This window comes from Carassius auratus, chromosome 48, assembly GCF_003368295.1.
Source record: "Carassius auratus strain Wakin chromosome 48, ASM336829v1, whole genome shotgun sequence".
NCBI classification, from domain to species: domain Eukaryota; kingdom Metazoa; phylum Chordata; class Actinopteri; order Cypriniformes; family Cyprinidae; genus Carassius; species Carassius auratus.
The window spans coordinates 2846908-2870950 of record NC_039290.1 but is presented as its reverse complement, the minus strand read 5'-3'; the positions used below and the strand labels follow the sequence as shown (position 1 = coordinate 2870950).

The window sequence follows — 24043 nt, the reverse complement described above, 5'->3', positions numbered from 1 at the left end:
TTAGGTTTTTAAATTTTGAGTTTTTTTTTTTTTTTAGCTTTCAAGTAACTTGTTAGTTGTGATTTGAGTGTGGTAGACAAGTAGTGCATAGGTTTAAATAACTAAGAAAAAATTTATTTGATAAATAAATGTTTCAGGTTCTGAAAAAAAAAAAAAAAGCTGATTGGATATAAGTTAAATGAAGCTACTAGCAAAACATGATTGCGCTTATAGTTTCCCAAGTGCTACAGACTGGCAGTATTGTGTGTATCTGATTAGAATCTATTGTTGCAGAGGCAGCACAAAAGGAAGGAGGCAGTCATCTTATTTGCACCACTGCACACACACACACACACACACACACACACACACAAACACGCTTCCAGGGAGCAATAGAAAAACGCTGACTCGGATCTTTGAGACAACTGTCTTGTGGCGGCTTTTGCAGTGATGCCCAGCCCTCTGGAATAGCTGTGGAGGCTGGACTGTCCGATCTGTGTTAGCCTCCCTCACAAAAGCTGTACAGACAAACTCAGGACAAAAGTCTCTAAGAGATCTATTTTCTTACAGGAGGGGGAAGTGATGCAAATGATATTCAACTCAATATTCGACTGAACTGCTGCTAGACGACGTGTGTATTTTGTCAGTGTCTTGACTGTGTATTGAGTTCGGAAATGAATCGACTCTTGGATATCCACTATACTGCCCTCTGCTACTGCAACTAAAACTGGATGGGAGGGCACCGTTTAAAGCTTGACTAGTGAAAGAACGTTGCCGTTTCTGTTGTTAGTTGTCAAATGTACACATTCAAGCTCATCATGCATCTTAAACTGTATGCTTAAAGCCTAAATAAGCTTGACATAATAGTCTCTTATTCCTCTTGTATGTTCTGTTTGTTACTGCATATGATGTGAAAATAAATGAAGGATGAGATGAATGAGGTTGTGGGACTGTATTCGTCACATGCTCCTGCTGTGTTGTGGACTGAAGGGGAAGTGAGGGTGGGCTACCATGACGAGATATGAACTGGATTTTGCTATTGTATCTACATCACCAATCAGCCAGTGGAAGGAAGTACTTCTTAAAATCAATGGGGTCATCTACATCTGCAACAAAGTTGTTATATAAAACATCCACCATCACTATATAAATTTGACAAAGGCAGCTATCAGCAATGATGCCTATAAAAGTCCAATTTATGAAAGCCGAACACACACAGTGCTTTGAAATCCAGTACCACTTTATTTTTCGTGCAGGAGAATGATCAGATGAGAGGATGGAGTGGGATGGTGCTTTATCGAGAGCTTGTGCCAAACTGGGTGAAGTATTGAACTGTGGGACTGTTTGTGTAGAGCTGCTTGTCCCAGGTAGTGTTGGCTGAAAAACAGAAAATATAATGTTTCGAGATATCCAGAAATTGCTTTAATTTTAATTGTAAGCAATTTTATTTTAAACATACACTACGGTTCAAAAGGTTGGGGTGGGAGAGAAGTTTCTTATTCCCTTCAAGGGTACATTTATTTGATCAAAAATACAATAATAACAAATATATTGTGAAAAATTATTAGAATTTAAATTAACAGAGATCCTCTCATATGATTGTAAAGTGCTTTGGGTGTTCAGCGATACACAATAAACTGTCAAAAATATTATTGCCATCACTACATGAACTATTGGAAAGCTTGCATTACCAACCCCGGTAGCCTAAATTTGGTTATTTTATGATAACTTTTGGCCTGTTTATTTTCCAGTTGTCTGCAGTGTTTTTAACAATAGTGAAATATGAATGTGCTCTTTTGTCAGCTGTTGATTCTACTGATCGAGCTGAATTCTCCTGTCTCTCTGCAGATCCTTGTCTATTTTCTCGTCTCTCTCCTCCTTGTCTGGCCTGCTCTGTCAGATGGTAATCCCAGGCCGCATCTCTCTGCCTCTTCATCTCTTTTAGTCTCTGGTGAAATTGGAAAGGGATAACAGAGTATTACTTTTATGATGACTATAAGTGCATGCTCAAATGGCACATGTCAGTGCCAGATCTTAACCTCTTTCTCCAAACACTGTTCCTCTCTCTTTCTGTGGATATCACTGATCTGCTGTGGGGTCATGCCCTTTCAGCGGTCGGTCAGGACTCTGCTGAGGATTCTGTTTCTCTCTTTGCAGCCTCTGGTCGCTCCATCAGGAGGTCAGAGGTCACCATGTACCGCTCCGCTCCCTCTCTCCTCAATGTCTCTTGTTGCTCCCTTTCCATCCTCTCCTCAGCCTGTAAAGGGAGGTCAGATGTTACCTTGACCTTTTATCTCAAAGATCTATGGTGGTCTATGGTTTTCGAAAGAAAGAAAAGAAAGAAACCTCATATTGTAAATAAATCATGTAAAAATAGCTCTTTATGGTGACAATTGTAGGTTACCACTTTTAACAGTGTATGGTTTTAAAGTATGGAAAATAGCATTGTGATTTTTTTTTTTTTTATAAGTCTTCTTTCCATGTTCCACAAAACTCAAAGTGGTTTTGAATGTCTTGAGGGTGAGAAAATAACCTTTTTGTCATTATTGGGTGTACAATCTTTATTTAATATTTAATAACCTACTAAAAATAAACACAAATGTTTGTCTTGGTTAGTTTAGTGGTGAGATAATACCCGAGCTTGATTGTATTGACTGAGTGCAATGCGGGTTGCTCTTGTGCACTCCTCCTCCAGGCCGTTCAGCTGCACTGCCCTGAGGTCTTTTTCCACCAACTCCCTGCCAGTAAGCAGCTCTGCACACACAAATACAGAAATGATATGCATGATCAGAACCTCTGTGCTCCTAAACACAGAGGAATACACTTACATTATCGTTGCTTCTATTTTAAGATCACAAGGCTAAATGGGATATAATGTGATCTGTTTACCTCTGTTTTTCTGTTCCCTTTCTTGTTTCTCCCTCTCCTCCCTTTGAGCTTTCAGGTTTCTCTCGCTCATTTCCATCTGAACTCTCTTTTTTTCATTCTCATTAATTCCTTCTCCCTGACCAAGTTAGCCTATTTTAAACAACTTTATGAAAACTTTATGAAAATCATTAAAAAACTTAAATGATCTAAAAAAATGGTGAAAACCCTAAAATAAATGTTAAAAAGCTAAAAACATTAAAAAGATATTGTCCTTATTCAAATTCAAATGGACATTTTTAAAACAATTTATTTTAGAGTTCCAGTGACACATGTGACATACGTACTGTAATAATAACAATAAATCATGTATAATTACATGCAACTAACCCTAAAGAAAACCATTATCCTAACTTTAAACCATAAATATATGTAAATATAACTCTTGACTTAAAGGGATCATTATTTTCTATAATTTACTCATTCTCAAGTTGTTTCAAGCCTGTATGAGTTTCTTTCTTCTGCTGCTCACATAAGAATATATTTTGGTAACCAAACTCATCCTTTCTAATCATCCTACTTGTCCACTTTATCCTATTGTATCTCATCTTATTCAAACCATTTCTCCTGCAGCTGTACCTGCAGTCACTCAAATCATTAACACATCCCTTCACATTGGTGTTTTTCCCTCAGCATTTAGACAGGCCCGTATAACCCCACTACTTAAGAAACCCACGCTTAACCCATAACTTTTAGAGAACTACAAACACTTGAATGAGCTGTGTTAAACCAAGTCTCTGACTTTCTCACACAGAACAACCTCCTTGCCAGCAAGTAGTCTGGTTTCAGAAGTGGGCATTTAACCGAGACTGGCTAGCTCTCAGTTGTTGAAGCCCTAGGACCGGCAAGAGCAAATTCTAAATCTTCAATACATATCTTGCTGGATCTGTCCACTGCTTTTGACATAATTAACCACCAGATCCTCCTGTCAACCCTATTGACATCTCTCAGATAGGTCCTTCAAGGTATCCTGGAGAGGTGAGGTTTCCAAATCACAACTACTGGGGTGCCTCAGGGCTCTGTTCTTGGACCACTTCTCTTCTCTGTCTACATGGCATCACTAAGTTCTGTCATTTAGAAACATGACTTTTCATGTCACTGCTATGCTGATGACACTCAACTCTGCCTCTCATTCCATCCTGATGATCTGATGATAGCTGCTCGCATCGCAGCTTGTCCAACAGACATCTCTTGCTGTAACTTAACCTCGTCAAGACAGCGCTGCTTGTGGTTCCATCAAACCCATCGTTTCATCACAATTTTAACATCTAGTTAGGCACATCAACCATAACTCCTTCAAAAACAGCTGGAAACCTTGGCGATATTATTGATGATCAGTTGACGATCATCAGACAAAATTTGCTTTATTCAACATCAAGAAGATCAGGACCCTTCTTTCGGAACATGCTTCACAACACACAAGCTCTTGTTCTGTTAAGGCTGGACTATCGCAATGCTATCTTGGCAAGTCTCCCAGACAGTTTTATCAAAGCTTTCAAATTAATTAATCCAGAACGCGGCAACAAGATTAATTTTTAATGAGCTGAAAAGAATGCACGTCACACCTCTGTTTATCAATTTGCACTGGCTACCAATAGCTGCTCGCATAAAATTCAAGGCCACCACAGGCTCTGGACCCCTTTACCTAAATTAATTACTTCAGATTATGTGCCCTCTAGTAGCTTGTCTGCAAGTGAATGTTGCTTTATTGTGAAATCTCAAAGAGGCACAAAATCACGTTCACTAACTTTAAAAGTAAATATTCCCTCCTGGTGGAATGACCTGCCCAACTCAATCTGAGCAGCTGAATCCTTAGCCATCTTCAAGAATTGGAATCTCTTCCATCTTTATATGACCCTCTAACTCTAGCACTATCTAATCTAATTCTGTTCTTTAAAAAGTCCCCTTTTAGACTTGCACTTTATTTATTTACTAACACCTTGAAAAAAAAACTAACACAAGTTTCACTATTTTTTTATATTCCTTTTTTTTTTTTATTATACAATGAACAAAAGCAAAAAAGGCATCTAGCTTGCTCTGTTCTTTTCCTATTCTATCTTTTTATTATTGTTTATTTATTTTATTTTATTTAATTCCTTACATTTATATAGCGCTTCTCTAGTCATTTAAAGCACTTTAGATTGTCAGGGGTATCTCCCCTGGCCAACCTTAATGATCCTTCTGCAGGTTCACCCCTACGGAAACCTTGTTACGACTTTTACTTCCTCCCGATAGTCAGAATGCCTGCCACACACCAGTTTACTGGTGGAGAGGAGACAGAGTGATGAAGTCAATCAATGGAAGTCAAAATCATTCTTTTTCATTTTATTTAACATTTTCTTTATATTTATTTTATGACTTAAAGATCCTTGCTACATGTTCTGCATTAAGCTAACTGTGAATTGTTATAGCACTTATCATTCCTCTCTTGTTGATTTTGATTGCTTTCTTTGTCCTCATTTGTAAGTCGCTTTGGATAAAAGCATCTGCTAAATTACTAAGTGTAAATCTAAACAGTTGATGGTCCCCATTAACTTCAATATAAGTCATTGGGGACCATCAACTGTTTGATTACCCACATTCCTCAAAATATATTCGTTGTGCTCAGCAGAAAAAAAAGAAAAGAAAAAAGAAATCATACTGGTTTGGATCAACTTCAGGGTGAGAGAATGATGACAGCTTAAAATAAAGTGTACCCTACATTTTAACCCAAAATTTTGATCAAGCAGTTTGTGTCAATGCCAGTTGATAGAGAAATTATCTGTTGCTGTGTCCCAACAAACACTTACAGTCTATAGGCTACTTCCCCAAAACATCTGCATGCTGGCGGGTCCCTATGCTGATTCGCAGACAGAAATACTGACATTTGGCGCCATAATTGATATCTGCATCACGACTGTCCTCAGAAAGTTGTTTTTTTCACTCTATATTGTACCAAATCCTGATCTAAGCGCAACAGATCTGAACAACAAAGAACATTATTTCTGTAAATAAGATGCCAGTGATTTTGTATCTGGCTGTGGTTGATCCGTTATTGAAAAATGTAAGAAATACATTCGAAATATACTTTACAGTATAATTGCACTGTGATACTTTCAGTGTTGTCGTTTGTTTTGTGGTACACAAGTAGTGCATAAGTTGTGAGAGACCAACAAGCTGCAGAAGTGGCGTGTCTTACCACGAGCCATATCTCGCTGTTTTTCCATCTATAGTTTTATATCAACAAACCTCCCTGTATTAATTATCTGCTTCAGCTCCCTCTCTCTCATCGCCATTGAGAAGCTTGTGGATTAAATTAAGATAAAATATCAAAACCTTACTATGGTGAATATTAATTGGATTTCGATAAACCTGCTGTTTGAAGCGCTATTTGGCATAGCCATGATAACTGCTGGTTTACGGTCTGCGGCGCTGCTTCTGTAACTAGGTTATTATGGGATATGTTTGACAGACGTAGGTTATATTATTTATACAAAATTATAAAAATGCTTTCGTTTTCCACACCGGAGTTATTTTAGTTAACTAACCTTAAAACCTTACTTGAAACAACTGAAATAAAATTAACATTATCCGAAATAAAATAAAACATTAAAAACCGCAAGTTGCAAGGCAATATTTTTATTACCTTTATTTGCTAAAATAACTATAATTTGATATGAATTTGAAAAGATTGTAACCAGGCACGTTTTAGTGGGGTTTTCAGTACCATGAACAGCTCCCTTTAAATCTAATCTCAGCTATGAGTATTTGGGGTGCTGTTAATAAATTTACTGTTATAGTTCTTTCTATTAAATACCCAGTAGTCTAGATTTATACAAAATGGAATGAAATTGATGAACAACACGTGCGGGTCTAATTTTATAAAAAATGCAATGTTGGTTTTACTTCACAAATTAACATGAACTACTAAAAGTGGCCCGAATTCATTCGAAACCCCCCTTAGCTCTAGGACTTTTATTTTGCCTTCATTCTGCTCTAGACGGGGGGCGTGTACACGAGATTGTCTTTTGTCGGATTATTATTATTTCAGTCGTTTAACCTTAATTAAGAAAGACGATATGTAGCCTAACATATCTAATTGCCAGTTCGTTTCAAATCCGATTTGACGCAGCCAAACAACGTCTGGAGAAACGCATCGCCACAAAGAGTCTACAGAGCACCAATCTGACACCCCTCTCCTGAGATAAACCAGACAGCATGGGATATTTGAAATTGATCGAGATTGAAAATTTCAAATCTTACAAAGGACGTCAAATAATCGGACCGTTTCACAAATTTACAGCAATAATCGGACCAAATGGATCTGGTAAGTGTTGTGTCAGGTGCTGGTGCAGCGCGGTGGACTGCAGGGATGCAGCTGCTGCAGGAGTCTAGTGTGCACGCTGCATTGCAATGGGTTTCGCTATAGCTACATGCTTGATTTTTAAATTCAGTTGTTGTTGACGTTGTTGTTTTTTCTTTCTTTCAGATTTTTGTTCGCCTCTGTGTTAAATAGTTTAAATTCAAACTGAATTAGAAACTTTTTTTTTTTTTGCAAGCCATGCATTCCAAATTTCTTTTGCAACAAAGTTTCAAATGTTAAGATAACGTTAACCTAAAATTAATTCATATTACATGCTTAAAGTAAATAAATAAAAAATAAAATAAAAAATAAATTAAAATAGCATTGTCCCTCAATTAAATTAAAATTAGTAGCAAAACAAATGATTAAGGCATCTTTTTACAATTATATGTGTAAAAAGAAAAGAAAAATATGCCTCATTTGTTTTGCTACTAATTTTAATTTTAAGTTATTCATAGTATTCATTCAAAAATTTTTATTTTGTGTGTGTGTATATATATATGTTTATAAAAAATATTCTAGACATTTACAATGTTAAATTCTATTTTCCTTCAATGTATTCCATTCTATAAATATGAAGTGATTCATAATATGCCTTCCTTTCATTTTATGTTCAAAATTATTATTATTATCAGTTTATTTTTTCAAATATTACCATTGCCCCTTAATTTATTTCAAAATGGTGTACTTTTTATGTGATGTGTGAAAAAATCCAGAAAAAAAAAAACAAGGTAAATATAAATTTGAACAGAATGTTTTATTGTTCATCATTTCAAGTATATTTTAGGATACATGAAATTAACCTTACCAAGACACAAGTGTCCTGTTTAAAATGTCAAATAATAAACCTCAAAAATGATAATGCATTTCAGTTACTCTTTGCTCAAAATCACTGCTCTCTAGGGAAGTCAAACCTTATGGATGCCATCAGTTTTGTATTAGCGGAGAAGACCAGTAACCTGCGTGTTAAAACCCTGAAGGATCTCATCCATGGAGCGCCAGTGGGAAAACCAGCAGCTAACCGTGCCTTTGTGAGCATGGTGTACTGCGAGGACAATGGAGACGAATGTACCTTCACGCGGGTCATCATTGGTAAATGTTAAAAAGTAAAGTTACTAAATGAGTTGCATTCCCGAAAGTTGTTACAACCTCATAAGAGTAAGAAATTTTTTTTTCCCCCTTTGCTATTTACTCGTTCTATGAATCATTTTTATCCTGCTGTGAGAATAACTATTTTTATGTTTCAGGTTCCTCCTCAGAGTACCGAATCAACAATAAGGTGGTCGGGCTTTCAGACTACAGTGAGGAGCTAGAAAAATTGGGAATCCTTATTAAGGCCAGAAATTTTCTTGTGTTCCAGGTAAACATGCACATGACCTCCTACTTTTTTCAGTATTATAGAAAATCTAAGCTAACCTGAATGAGATATTTTGTGCAGGGTGCAGTGGAGTCCATAGCCATGAAGAATCCTAAAGAGAGGACCACTTTGTTTGAGGAGATCTCCCGCTCTGGAGAGCTGGCCCAAGAGTATGACCGCAGAAAGAAAGAGATGGTGAAAGCAGAAGAAGACACACAGTTCAACTATCACCGTAAGAAGAACATCGCTGCAGAGCGCAAAGAAGCCAAACAGGAAAAAGAAGAGGTAAACTACCTTGCTACATCTTATTTTCTCACCACTCCACAGTTGAACTTTTGCTCTCTGTTCAGGCGGAGAGGTACCAGAGGCTAAAGGATGAGGTGGTCAGGGCTCATGTTCAGCTCCAGCTCTTTAAACTCTACCATAATGAGGCGGAGATCGAGAAGCTGAACCGAGAGTTGTCTCAACGCAACCGTGAGATTGAGAAGGACAGGAAGAAGATGGATCATGTAGAGGAAGAGCTCAAGGAAAAGAAGAAAGAGCTGGGAAGAATGATGAGGGATCAGCAGAATGTGGAGAAAGAGATAAAGTAAGTGATGGGTGCTATACAGTATATTATTCTATACAAGGAAATAGCTATATCATTAAATTTTAATTTAAACAAAAATAATTTTAAGGTTTTTTCTATTTTATTTGATTTATTTTACCTTTAGACCTTACTGAAAACTTGAAATATTGTAGTTCTGATAAGCTAACTATTCGTCGTGATCACAGTTTGCTAATGAACTACTTATCTCACCTCGTCTAGAGAGAAAGATGCTGAGTTGAATCAGAAACGGCCACAGTATATCAAGGCCAAGGAGAACACCGCCCATAAAATTAAGAAGCTGGAGGTGGCTCGAAAATCCTTGCAGAACGCCCAGAAGATGTACAAGAAGCGCAAGGCTGACATAGAGGAACTGGACCGTGAGCAGGGTGCCGTGGAGATGGCGAGGCAGGAGTTTGAGGAACGGATGGAAGAGGAGGCCCAGAGTCAAGGCCAAGATTTGACACTGGAGGAGAACCAGGTCGGTCGAACCGAGCTGCACAGTGCACTTCAGCTGGATTAAAAAAAAATGCAATATGTCCATAAATTTCAGTGTTTCAATGTACACTTATACTGTTATCTCAGGTGAAGCAGTATCACAGGCTAAAGGAGGAGGCTAGTAAGCGGGCAGCCACCTTGGCTCAAGAGCTAGAGAAGTTTAATAGGGACCAAAAGGCTGACCAGGATAGACTGGATCTGGAGGAGAGGAAGAAAATTGAGACAGAGGTACATAAATAACTGTGAACTCTTTTTGTGCTTTTGTAAAATGCAGATTTGTTATATCTCTTTTTCGATTACAGGCCAAAATAAAGCAGAAGATTCGTGAGATCGAGGAAAACCAAAAACGCATTGAAAAGCTGGAGGACTATATTGCAACCAGCAGGTGTTTCAAAGATCATTATAAAATGAATAATATCAAGTCTTGTTATAAAAATGGTTGATATAAACCTGCATCAATATAAATCTGTGTTTTTATACCACGTATGGAAAACACATACAATATACATCATGATACATTTTTGTTTTTGATTGTTTTTGAGTAATTTTGTTTTCTCATATTATTTGTATTTCAAATGTTCTTTTGAACTTACTGTTAATTACGGAATCCTGAAAAGAAAGATCGAAATTAATAATAAGAAAGTTTTCCTGAGCACCAAATAATCATATTAGAATGATTTCTGAAGGATCATGTGATACTGAAGAGTGGAGTAATGGCTGCTGAAAATTTAGATTTGCCACCACATGAATAAATTACAATTTAATTATTTTAAGTATATTTAAATAATAAAGCTATTTTAATTTGTAATACTGTAAATCAAATAAATACAGCCTTGGTGAGCAATGTGTATATAATTGATAGATTTAATAGATTTAATATAATAATACATGTAATTGTTTTGGGTTTTTTTGCATCATACCTAAGTGGAAAGCAAATCTTCTTGTGACTTGTTGCTTTATTTGACTTTTTCTTCACCTTTCAGTTTCATTGCATGGCAAACTTTGATTTTTAACCATCTCTGTTTTTGTCTCTCACCAGACAGTCTCTGGATGAACAGAGGCGTATGGAAGAAGAACTGACTGAAGAAGTGGAGCTGGCCAAAAGAAGGATTGATGAGATAAACATGGAGTTAAACCAAGTACAAATACACATTTTCTCATACTCTTAGTTTCATCATTTCACCAAGACTGTGTTTTCACTGCTGAGATGGTTCTGGTCACAGGTGATGGAGCAACTTGGAGATGCTCGCATCGACAGGCAGGAGAACAGCCGTCAGCAGCGCAAAGCTGAAATTATGGAGAGCATTAAAAGGCTTTACCCTGGCTCAGTGGTGAGTTGATGTGTGTATAGACACATTTTCAATTGAAGCTTGCAGCAGAAGCTTGTAAGATGTCCACAAAAAGCTTTCACCGATGTCATTAATTTCCACATAAATCCCTTTATCAAACAGTATGGCAGACTGATCGACTTATGCCAGCCCACCCAGAAGAAATACCAGATTGCTGTGACCAAAGTGCTGGGAAAAAACATGGACGCCATTATTGTGGACTCTGAGAAAACCGGCAGAGATTGCATCCAGTACATTAAAGAGCAAAGAGGAGAACCAGAGACCTTTCTGCCTCTTGACTATTTGGAGGTACAGACCGATTTTAATAAACAATTCAAGAGCTGAGCTCTGAATTTTCCATCTATCGGCTGAAACGCTTCGAGCAGTAGAATGTGTTTCACTAGCCACGTGCTTCTCTCCCTCAAGGTAAAACCTACAGATGAGAAACTGAGAGAGCTTAGGGGGGCAAAACTAGTGATCGATGTGATCCGCTATGAGCCGCCACACATAAAGAAAGCCCTTCAGTATGCCTGCGGCAATGCTTTAGTGTGTGAGAATGTGGAGGACGCTCGCAGGATCGCCTTTGGAGGACCATACCGTCATAAGGTTTAAATATGTCATATAAGTTGATTATAAAACAAAAAGATAGCAAACGATTCATCTTCTATTCTGTCTTGCTACTTTACAGACCGTGGCCTTGGATGGAACTCTCTTCCAAAAGTCAGGTGTGATCTCTGGAGGAGCAAGTGACCTGAAAGCAAAGGCTCGGCGTTGGGACGAGAAAGCTGTGGACAAACTTAAGGAAAAGAAAGAGAAACTAACAGAGGAATTAAAGGTGACATACAAAAGAAGCTGAGGAATTTACCATCATTTAGGGCTGTCATGAGCATGAAATGCAAATTCTATAAAATTGTCGAAGTTGTATAAATATGAAAATACGAATAATTTTCTAAATAAAACCATTTTCTAAATATGTGACCCTTAACCACAAAACCCGAAATTGATAAGATTTCTAGATAAAATCATCTGAAAGCTGAATTAATAGGCTGTCCACTGATGTATGCTTTATTAGGATCGGACAATATTTAGCCGGGATACAACTATTTGAAAATCTGGAATCTGAGAATGTCGAAAAATCTAAATACTGAGAAAATCGCCTCTGAAGTTGTCCAAATGAATTCTTAGCAATGCATATTACTAATCAAAAATTAAGTTCTGATATATTTACGTTAGGAAATTTACAAAATATCTTCATGGAACATGATCTTTACTTGGTATAAAACAAAATATATATATATATAATTTTGACTCATGTAATGTTTTTCTTTGGTTATTGCTAAAAATATACTTGGGGACCACAAAACCAATGTAAATATGTAAAATATTTATTGATAATAATAATATAAAATTAGCATTTATTTTTTATAATAATAATTTAAAAAATAATAATAATTATATAATTTGCTGAGAATGTTTTGAAAGCCTACAAATTTAAATAATTGTTTTTATTTTTATTTTTATTTAAACAAAAAAATAATATTTTTCAATGTGGTCTCATGTGTCTGGAGTTTAATATGTGCTTGATCCAGTGTCTAGGTGGCAATTGGAAATAAAATCACATGACAGACTCTTTATTTATTTATTTTTTAAATCAAGCTAGTTTTACATCTTATTTGTGTCTACTCAGGAACAAATGAAGGCAAAGAGAAAGGAGGCAGAGCTCAGGCAGGTCCAGTCTCAGGCTCACGGGCTGCAGATGAGACTGAAATACTCTCAGAGTGATCTGGAACAGACCAAAACCCGCCACCTCTCCCTGAACATGCAGGTACACTTAAGAAACAACACCTCGGTCAAGACATGACATCAAAATGTAGAGAATCATAATCATGCCCTAAACTTTCACAAGGTAAATTTACAGGTGGTTTCTAATGAAGTCACTGATTGTTACAATGCGTTTTTCAAAATACATCTGTCTTTGTAGGAGAAATCGAAGTTGGAGAGTGAGCTGGCAAATTTCGGGCCACGAATCAATGACATCAAACGAATCATCCAATCACGGGAGAGGGATATTACAGAGTTAAGAGACCGTATGAACCTGGTAAGAGCTCTGGAGGAAATGAAGACTTTTCAAATGCTGTCAAAGATCTTTAATGCTCTAATAATTATTCTTTATTATGGTCATTCACAGGTGGAGGATGAGGTCTTTGTTGAATTCTGCCAGGAGATTGGTGTGCGAAACATCCGAGAGTTTGAAGAGGAAAAAGTGAAGAGACAAAATGAGATTGCCAAAAAACGGTCAACCTCTTAAGGACACTATAAAAGTTAACTACTAAGTGGACTGTCATAATCTAGCTTGTATTATACTGCAATTCTAGGCTGGAATTTGAGACACAGAAGACCCGTCTGGCCATTCAGCTTGATTATGAGAAGAACCAGTTGAAGGAGGACCAGGAGAAAGTGATGATGTGGGAGCAGACTGTAAAGAAGGATGAGAATGAGATTGAAAGACTTAAAAAGGTTATGGGGAGAATAGGGGAGGAGTAAAAGGTCTTAACCAGCAAAGCGTAGACCAGTGGAATCTTTAAACATGAAAAACTAAACCGTATGTTGTTCTCCCACCACCTCAGGAGGAACACAGGCACATGAAGATCATTGATGAGACAATGGCACAGCTACAGGACCTGAAGAACCAGCATCTCACTAAGAAGGGAGAGGTAAATGACAAGAACCGAGAGATGGAGGAGATCCGCAAGAAACTAGGGTCTGCCAACAAGTGAGAAACAATTCATTTTTATTTTTCAGAATTCTTTAGAGTTCTCAAACCCAATGTTGGATATGTGTATGTGTTTGTGTATGTATATATATATTTATATAAAATATTATCTTAAAATATTTACTTTGTTATTATTATTATTACTAATAATAAATTTGAATTAAATAAATGATCAATTAAAAATAGTTTTGCTTGCCTTCCTGGTGACATTTATAAAAAATCTGTGATATGAATGTAACATTAGAGAGCTGACCCAGCTGCAGAAGGAAGTAACCGCCATTGAGACCAAACTGGAACAGAAACGCAGTGACAGACACAACTTATTGCAAGCCTGCAAGATGCAGGACATCAAACTGCCACTCAAATCAGGGACAATGGATGACATCAGCCAGGGAGAGGTACAGACAAACATACACTCTACTGAACATATCGTCGCTGCCCGATGAAACTCACGTATGTCCAAAACGGTTACTTTTCAGGAAGTGAAAAAAACACTGTATTTCAAAAGCAGTTGAATGTAGCGTTGTCATACTTGGTACGGCATCTTTACATGTAACCATATTCTTGCCAGTGTAATGATATAATCCACATTTGACCAAAATTGAGTTTAAATGGACATACGTGCATATTTTACAGTAATGGTGGTCGATACGCGTTCTTCCGATCATTAATTAGAATGGCCAAGTCACGTTTCATATTGACAGATGAATACGCTCAGTTTATTAAATAGCCTACGTCTTAGTTTATTAAATACGCTTAGTTTATTTAATATTAATTATAAATTTATTAAATGTCTCTTGCAAACTATGAAGTGACAATGAATCAATACACTGACTAGGGGTGTGCCGGTTTCAGAATTGGTGATGACAGTTATGACGTGAGTCAAATGTGACGGTTCATAACATAACCGTCGGGGGGGGGGGGGGGGGGGGGGCATAGCGTGTTTCATTTTGTTTCATATTGTCTCGCCACCATGCTAGTGGATCTGCCGTAGAGTCAATTGGTTGATCTTGGAGATAGCGGGTTAACTCCGTTTCAGCGCGCGCTCTGATCGGTAAAGGGGCAGAGATTTCAGACCTCCGTTTATTAAGGAGATCTGTCACAAAACTCATCATCCGAGCCAAAGTTTTTTTTAGCAAATTTCAAAGCCGCACCCGCCCGCCATCCGCTGATTGTTTTGCGGTCTATGCTTTGCTGATGCGAGCCGCAAAAAAAAAAAAAAAAAGCAATTGTCTGTTCTGGAAAGGATGCAGCAAAAACATTTAATGCTAGAGTATGAGGCATAGGCCTACGCTGAATTTCATTTACAATGAGATGCGCTCTAGTTCACAGTGCTTCCATGTCACGGTTATCATTGTCTGCTATATTTGCTTTTTATTTATTAAAATACATGCAATTGGTTGATGAAACATCTATTAAAATTAAGATAAAATTTGTTCAAAACGAAATTCGTTTTTAAGAAAGGTTTTCTACAAAGCAAAATTTAATGAAGTGGTAAATATCATGTCTGACGATTTACAAAACTTCATTAAGTGGTAAAAACCATGTCTCCCGATATATTGCGCATCTGATGATCCTATCTAAAAAATGAAAATAATTTTTGATAAAAAATGTTTGTAAAAAATATTTTAGTGACACGGTTTTGGCGGTTATAAAGTTCTAATGACGGTGTTCAACTCACGGTTATATACTAACCGTCACACCCCTAACACTGACATGGTAATGCTAGACAGATACTTTGTTTGCGTTTGCACAGTCCTACCGTAATTTTGTCACTCCTAGACGTACGTCTGGCGTCAGGGGGGAAACGTTTACCTCGATGAAGGAAAGTCATTGTCTCACCAGGCTATGTTTATTTACTTTACCTCACGGTGTTATTCGGCTATCCAGTGCTGAGCTTCGATGAAACTTTACGAGACCGGCGAGATGCTTCCACAGGGCGGGAGATACGCGGCGTGATTGACAGCTTTGACACCAAATGGATATACGTGAAAATCAGATGACATGATTTCACAACTTTTCATTGGCCATTTAGATATGTGAAGCATACTGTATATGGAAATGAACCTGGACATTCAATCCGTCAAAAAATCTCAAAATCGGCAAAATGGACATACGTGGTTTTCATCGGACAGCGACGATATGTTCCTTCACATTTACACATACTGCACACTGATCTGTCTGCATAGGGAAGCTCTCAAGTTGAGGATTCGATCAGCAGCCCGAAGGCATCAAGCTCTGTGCATGCCAAAGAGGCCCTCATAGAGATCGACTACAGCAACTTGAATGAGGACCTCAAGGTAATTTTATTTGGTGAAACATTGTGACTTTATGAAAACAATCAAAACAGATGAAAACTGTTCTATAGGATGCTCTGTCAGAAGAAGAGATCAAGGCAGAGATGAACACCCTACAGCAGAGGCTGAACGAGCAGCAGAGCATCCTGCAGAGAATCAGCGCTCCCAACATGAAGGCCATGGAGAAACTTGAGAGTGTTAGAGACAAGTTCCAGGAGACCAGTGATGGTGAGCCCAGAACTCCAGGCTCATCTGCCTGTAGCTAATCTTGAGCTGAGTAGTCTCCTTGTAACCTTCAGAATAGTGTCTGGGGGGGTGTCCATGGCCCCCCACTGACCAAAACAATAACCAAAGGTCCTCCACTTAAGATATTTTCTTTTTTAAACTTCTCTAATGATTAATGCAATTTAATGACAGCATTTTTATTGACAGAAACTTGGAGTGACAATATAATACAATAATTATAATATGTTTTAATTAAAGACGATAAATTATTAAGAAATTAAGAAATTATAATTCACATTAAAATAACCCTTAGGGGCTGTAATGAAGAGTCAGCAGAGTTTGGATCCATTTGTGGCTTTGTTAAAATCAATAGTAGTAATACAAAAAGGCAAGGGTTGGTCACTAGCAATTACAGTGGCCAAGGCAAAACAAGAGTCATAATCAAAAAACAGGTAGAAGGTCAGGGCAGGCAGCAAACATTCAAGAATAAACTCCAGGTAAATGAGTCAGAAACAATAGGCAGGCAGCAAAGAATCAAAACAAGGTAAAAAACCCAGGGTCGTACACCGACAAGCCAATAAAAACAATCAAATGCTCAGAAATGTCGGCTGAGGCAAAACAATAGTCAAGGGAATAGTAGTCCGAGGCTCAGATGTCACGTTACAGAACGTTGGCTGAACTGTTCTGCTGTCAGCCTGAAGGTCTGGCTATGCAAGACTAGAGGAATAGGGAACAGGTGAGGTGGTAATCAGTTCCAAATACGAGGATTATGGGAAATATGATGTTGGTTTGCATCTTAAAGCTTTCCTTCCTTTCTTTCTTCTGTAATTTATATTTTATAATTTTAAACCCTCTTAGGTTGACAACCACTGGCCTAAATAAAAACTAAATGCTATAATATCTACTTTTTTATGTATTCATGAAATTCAGCTGACATGTTTTTCTACTAACAAATACAAATGCTGTTGTGCCTTACAGAGTTTGAAGCTGCTCGGAAAAGAGCAAAGAAAGCCAAACAGGCATTTGAGCAGATCAAGAAGGAGCGGTTTGACCGGTTCAATGCTTGTTTCGAGTCTGTGGCCACCAACATTGATGAGATCTACAAAGCACTGTCACGTAACAGTAGTGCACAGGTTAATAAATACACTCTGATCTCACTCACTCTTTTTAAGAGATAATCCTTCAATAACACAAGTAGAATTATTAACTTAATTTAAAGATACTTCATATACTTTCAGGCATTCTTGGGGCCAGAGAACCCAGAAGAACCATATTTAGATGGAATCAACTACAACTGTGTGGCTCCAGGAAAGAGATTCAGGCCCATGGACAACCTGTCTGGAGGAGAGAAGACTGTGGCAGCTTTAGCTCTTCTTTTTGCCATTCACAGGTGCAACAAAGACCTGTAAAAATATTTAAAAGTAAAGTATGTTTGCCCTCTAATAAAAAACATCTTTGTTCGCTTACAGCTACAAGCCTGCACCTTTCTTTGTCCTGGATGAGATTGATGCAGCTTTGGATAACACGAACATTGGCAAGGTGTGTGTCTTGTAGGAAGGCCTCTCCCAGATGCAAATGTATGCTTGCTGACCTGAATGGCATGAAATCTATTTAACTTTTTGCTTTGCAGGTGGCCAATTACATAAAGGACCAGTCAGTCCAGAATTTCCAGGCTATAGTTATCTCTCTGAAAGAGGAGTTCTACACAAAAGCTGATTCCCTCATAGGAGTTTACCCTGAGGTTTGTCTTTCAACAACGGTCATATAAATCTTTTGTAACAAAAGTAAATAATAAATTGATTCTTTTCATTTCACAGCAAGGAGATTGTGTCATCAGTAAGGTGCTGACCTTTGATCTTTCCCAGTATCCAGATGCCAATCCCAATCCTAATGATTAGGTTGAGTTGATTATATTATAATCATTGATGTTTACATAGATGCTTTTATTATTTATTTAAATACAAAATGTTGCTATATTGTCTGCTGTACTGTAGTGTATACAGTGTGCATGATTGTGTAAGTATTAATATTCTGTGTTCTGTGAATATTAGATACAAATGAACAGCTTTTTATGTTGAGTCAACTGGACTGTCTAGTTCTGTGATTTTACATATGGTTAATGTCTTGTTTGCACTGAGTCAACAGAACATTTTAGCTGCCAACTGTAGAGTGTGCCTTGTGGACTATATGTTCATTCAGTACCATGATTAATAACAAGTATTTATTTTATTTTTTTTCTTTGTGGTAAAATGTGCTATGTAAAATGTATTCAAATTTAAGATAAGAACTTGTGTAATGTGCTCATGGCACTTTCCACAAATATCGAATCATTTGCTCTTTTATGACATCTGTGCAGGATATAAACATACCCCCCCCCCCCCCCCACACACACACAATAATTCACCAAAATTGCTCAAACTAAAACTTAGTTTGGTTTTCTGAGCTTGATCATTTTCCAAACATCATCTCCATTCCTCCATAGAATCTCATTTCATCCACGTTAAAAATAATCATGCTTTTGAAAATGAAAAGTTATGACATCAAAATGTAACTGTTTAATTAGAATGATGACATAATTTCATCTTTTAATTTAATAATTATTTATTAGTATGTCATAATTTTGATAGATAATCTCATAATGTAGTTTTTATGTCATAAAAAATTACATTAACATGAAAAAACATCTGTTGAAAAGTAAAAGTAAATCAGCTCGAAGCTTCTATTTTGAATGGTTTCAGGGCCCGTTTGGTACCCTCTTAATGGAAAGTGCCACAGCTGTCATTCTGAATGTTGTATGGAACAAAAAATAAATCCAATTAAATGACAAATTGGAATTGTGGTAATATATAAACAAACCAGATCACACCTGACGAACCACTCACTCAGATCCATAAAGTTAACATTGGACCTGTTTTCACGTGGGCTCGTCCTCGCCGGCACAAAACCAACCATGCTAGCACATACATACCCCGCCCGTTCTGGCATCCTGGTGCACGTTTATGACGTCGGCCTGCTCCCATTGGTCGCCTCTTATTTCTTGGGTTCGGTTGCGGTGCAGAGAACGCCCAACGTGTCAATCGGCGCTGAGCGCTCAAGATCTCCAGTAACAATCGCAGAGTCAGTGGACCGGTTTGATCAGACTATCACAACCTACCACCGCTTACATTTAAACCCCCCGGCAATGGACATCATCAAAGACGGGTGGTTCACCGAAACATGCACTTTATGGCCTGGTCAAGCGATGAGTCTTCAAGTGGAGGAAGAGTTGTATCATAAAAAATCTAAATTCCAGGATGTAATGGTCTTTAAAAGGTGAGTCCAGCAGCAGAGTGGCTTTACTTAGCACGTTCGATAACATACAGTGTTTTCTGGCAGCGTGTAAGTGAAGCTGTCGGTCACAGCTGATGGAGATGCTGTGATTTCCTCGTTTTTCTCGGTGTTCACTCAGAAAGCACGTTGGCTTCTGGGTCTCTTGGTGTGTGTGGGTGGCTGAAGCTAGCCTGCTAACAGCATCGCCTGCTGTAAGTCTGGCGTGGCACTGAGAGTTCAAACTATGAGATCGCATTTTCTACTATCAAAACATTACACTGCACCAATTCTGATGTCAAAACTAAAAAAAAAAAAAAAATATATAAATAGTTGCGCTAATATTTGCCCCCATAATTGTGTGGTACATTCAAAAATGAAAAGAACATTTATTTGGCAGCATGTCCATGGCCTTTATCATCTATTTAAACACTCATTCGTGCTGTATTGGTGATCAACACAGTGGCTCAATACAGTAGACTGCAATTAGAGCCATATATACAGTTGTAAATGCTAATTTAGAGTTGCTGTTATTATCTCTTCTCTGAAAATCAATAAAATGCATTTGCAAGTGCATTGTGTTGCTTCAATAAGAAATATGATGAGAGGCCAGAGCTGTCAGCTGTCATCTTAAATCACACATGCTTTGTTCCGATGTTTAGTCCACTCTTAAAAATTTTAAATTTGTGTTTTGATTCTTCCCACCTGTTTGTTGAACTGTTTAATGTATGAAAATTATAATTATTGCTTCTCTTCGTGCAGTAAAACATATGGAAATGTGTTGGTTTTGGATGGAGTCATCCAATGCACAGAACGAGATGAATTTTCTTATCAAGAAATGATAGCCAATCTACCTCTCTGCTGCCATCCTTGCCCAAAGAAGGTACCTGATTTAATTTTTTTGTCCTTCGTATAAATGTGATTTGGAAGAACTGAACCAGTTTGGGTGCTTAGTTTCTGTATGCTACAGTATTTCCCTTTGGTTTAGTTGTTTTTCCCCGTTCCTTTCGTGAGGTTCTCATCATTGGTGGAGGAGACGGTGGTGTCCTGAGGGAGGTTGTCAAGCATCCACTGGTGGAGTCTGTTGTTCAGTGTGAAATTGATGAGGTTTGTATACACTTAAACCTGAATGTATGCTTTAATTTCAAAAGATTTTGGTTTGTAAGCTTAATAAAGTAAGTAGGCTAATACTTTTATTCAACCAGGATGCGTTTTCAACATTGATCATGTTTCTTGATCACCAAATCAGCATATTAAAAATTATTTCTGAAGGATCATGCGACACTGAAGACTGGAGTAATGATGCTGAAAATTCAGCGTTGCCATCAATGGAATAAAATTATATTTTAAGTATAATTTATTTTTAAATTTTATATATTTTAAATATAATATTAATCAGGAAACATTTATTATAAATTGTAATAATATTTCACAATATTGTTGTTTTTACTGTATTTTTGATCAGATAAATGCGGCCTTAGAGAGGCTAAGAGATGTCTTTTACAAACATTAAAAAAAAAATCATACCGACCCCAAACTTTGTGACTTTCATGAAAGGATCGTGTCATACTAATGACTGGAGTAATGGCTGCTAAAAATTCAGCTTTGCCATCACATGAATAAATTACTACATTTTTAATTTATTAAAATAGAAAACTTTACATTCAAATAATATTTTTACTGTTTTTTTTTTTTCTAATTCAAATAAACACAGCTGTATAAGAGACTTCAAAACATTAAAGGCTTTGCCATATACTTAAAATAATTTCATTCTTTAACAAGCTGATTCATTTCATGGGATTATTTTTCCTCACAGGATGTAATAAATGTCTCCAAGAAATACCTCCCTGGAATGGCAAAAGGCTTCTTCAGCCCCAAACTTACTCTGCATGTAGGTGATGGCTTTGAATTTATGAAAAGGAATCAGGATGCTTTTGACGTCATTATCACAGACTCCTCAGACCCTGTTGGTATGCAGCCCAATGTGTGGCGTTGAAGTTTCTTCTTTGCATTGGTAAATAATGATGTAGCTTCTGACTCCCAGACAAAACATGCTGTTCATTTCAGGCTGATCTTATTTCACCCTGTCACAGGTCCGGCTGAAAGCTTGTTCAAAGAGTCTTACTATCAACTCATGAAAACGGCACTTTGTGAGGGAGGAATTCTCTGTTGTCAAGGTTGATATAGCTGCAAATCTACAAACAAATATAAATGACATGCATTTGTCAAGTTTGTAATTTTTGCTTGTAATTTCAAAGGAGAGTGTCAGTGGTTGCATTTGGATCTAATCAAGGAAATGCGAACCTTCTGTAAGACCCTCTTTCCTGTAGTAGACTATGCATACTGCACCATTCCAACATATCCAAGTGGACAAATTGGCTTCATGCTTTGCAGTAAAAATCCGGTACGTTTTAAGCATTCATTAATGTTGCTTTTGTTTGAGTATCTTTACAATTCCTTTTATCACTTTAATACATGTTGATGTTTATACACTACAGTTCAAAAGTTTGTGATCTGTAAGCCCCCCCCCCCACTTTTTTTTATTGTATCTTATACAGCAAGGAGTAAAGTCAATTTGTAATGTTACAAAGTTTCAAATAAATGCATCTGTTTCTGTTCATCAGATAATCCGTAAAAAAAATTATTTTCAGTTTCTACAAAAATCTAAAGCAGAAAACACTGGGCCGATGATGATTTTGATGTTTCTTTAGCACCAAATTAGCATATCAAAATTATTTCTGAAGCATCACGTGACACTAAACATCTGGAATAATGGCTGCTAAAAATTCAGCTTTGCAATCACAGGAATAAGTTATCTTTTAAAATATATGAAATATAAAAGTTATTTTACATTGAAAAGTAAACAGTAATTATTACATGTTTACTTTCACCGAATAATGGTAATAATACTATCATTAGTAAATTAATTCATGTGTTTATTGCAGAAAACAAATTTCCGTGAGCCAATTCGAGAACTACAAAGAGATGAGATCGAGAGCATGAACCTCAAATATTATAATCCTGAAATCCACCGCGCTGCATTCATCCTCCCAGAATTTGCCAGAAAGGTGAGGGACAGCTTATCGTTTTCAATTAATTGTGCTGCTTACTTTGCATTTCTAAGGAATATTAAATCACCCACTGTTCTGTACACAGGTACTAAGTGAAGCGTAAATGGCTTCATGGGTGCCACCTTGTCAACACACTGCCTTCTGTGAAAGCAGAACAAAACCCTCACCACAGCTGCAGTAGCTCCCACACCTCATCCCTCTCCGGCTTTCGATTGGTCAATAGACTGCTACTGGACGAGTGCAAATGCCTTTTGTAGGCAAATTCTGTTCATCTGTCCAGTTCCATCAGTGCATCTGTCTTACGAGTTGTTTTTGCGTTTCCTTCTACAATTCCACTTCCCACATTAAGCTTTCAGAACTGTACAATTAGACAATCATGCATGTTGTGTGACCGATTCCACAGTCTTTCTTTAACTTGTGTTGAGTATGAAAAAAGAATGCAATGCTACAACTGTCTTGTTTGGCGTTGCTTAATTAAATAAGCATGCAGGTGCTTTAAATAAACTGCATATCTTCTCTATAAACCCTTTTCGAAGACTTCAGGTCAATAACAATTTTAGACTTTGTTAACATGCTGTATTAAGGTTTTATATTATGGGTCAGTTTATCAACAGTACACTGTCAAACATAAGAATCTGTTCAGCATTTCTATAATTTAGTCTATACAGAAGATGCTTACAGTAACTAGCAAAACTGAAAGCTATTTTCTGCAGTTAATATGTAACATGGTTTGTGTTTTCCTTCTTAGTCTTTGAAGGTGGCATATGGGCTCTGTGGGTGATGTGTGCTTTGGCTCTCATGAACAAGTCTCATTACATGATGAATTTTTTTTTTTTTTTTTGTAGCTCTAATAGTCTTTTGGATGCAGCCTTTCTGAGTGATATTCTAAAATGTATTGCAAATGCATGATCATGATGGACTCTGTATGATGGAACGATTTTGATGTCTTTTATTTCATTTTGCGAATTTCAGTTGTTTTGAAATAAAAGTGATGTAACCACAATGTATTGATTTCCTATAAACAGGGTGGCCGACGATGGTCCTTAAAAAGTCTTAAAGTTTAACTTAAAAAAGATCTTAAAAAGTCTTCAGTTCAGATCCGGTGGGACTTAAATATTTTTGGTGACAGAAAATACATCTGTCCACTCCAGTAGATGTTATGCGGCAAAATATATTTTGGGCCTATACATAGATTCTGCCTTATTTTTATCTGTTTTATCAAAATTCTGATATGACTTACATTTGAATTATTAAACAGCAGTATTAAATAGTCTTCAGATTTTATAATTAATTTCAATGCTTACAGTCTATGTTTATTTATTAGGTCATAAAAGTGTGCACTTAACTTTACTGTGA

General features: G+C 37.1%; 2 protein-coding genes and 1 pseudogene across 2 annotated transcripts; 2 read left to right on the top strand and 1 right to left on the bottom strand.

The window, feature by feature from the left end:
* Positions 1-1719: 1719 nt before the first annotated feature.
* On the bottom strand, positions 1720-2986 carry LOC113065285 (RIB43A-like with coiled-coils protein 1; annotated as a pseudogene).
* Positions 2987-6862: 3876 nt separating this feature from the next.
* Positions 6863-22020, top strand: smc1a (structural maintenance of chromosomes 1A). Its single transcript, XM_026236818.1, has 31 exons — positions 6863-7210; positions 8150-8338; positions 8494-8606; positions 8685-8888; positions 8954-9192; positions 9412-9670; positions 9775-9915; positions 9990-10072; positions 10727-10826; positions 10911-11018; positions 11139-11324; positions 11442-11621; positions 11704-11850; positions 12703-12840; positions 12997-13113; positions 13204-13310; positions 13391-13532; positions 13643-13788; positions 14033-14186; positions 15978-16088; positions 16157-16313; positions 17289-17443; positions 17549-17700; positions 17780-17849; positions 17941-18051; positions 18128-19622; positions 20379-20499; positions 20631-20723; positions 21433-21586; positions 21710-21793; positions 21875-22020. Exons 1-26 carry the CDS (start codon positions 7102-7104, stop codon positions 18206-18208), a joined length of 3699 nt encoding a protein of 1232 aa, XP_026092603.1. The 5' UTR covers positions 6863-7101; the 3' UTR covers positions 18209-19622; positions 20379-20499; positions 20631-20723; positions 21433-21586; positions 21710-21793; positions 21875-22020.
* Positions 19440-23646, top strand: LOC113065521 (spermidine synthase-like). The gene is made up of 8 exons (XM_026236819.1): positions 19440-19622; positions 20379-20499; positions 20631-20723; positions 21433-21586; positions 21710-21793; positions 21875-22020; positions 22562-22684; positions 22773-23646. Exons 1-8 carry the CDS (start codon positions 19492-19494, stop codon positions 22788-22790), a joined length of 870 nt encoding a protein of 289 aa, XP_026092604.1. The 5' UTR covers positions 19440-19491; the 3' UTR covers positions 22791-23646.
* The last annotated feature ends 397 nt before the right edge of the window (positions 23647-24043 follow it).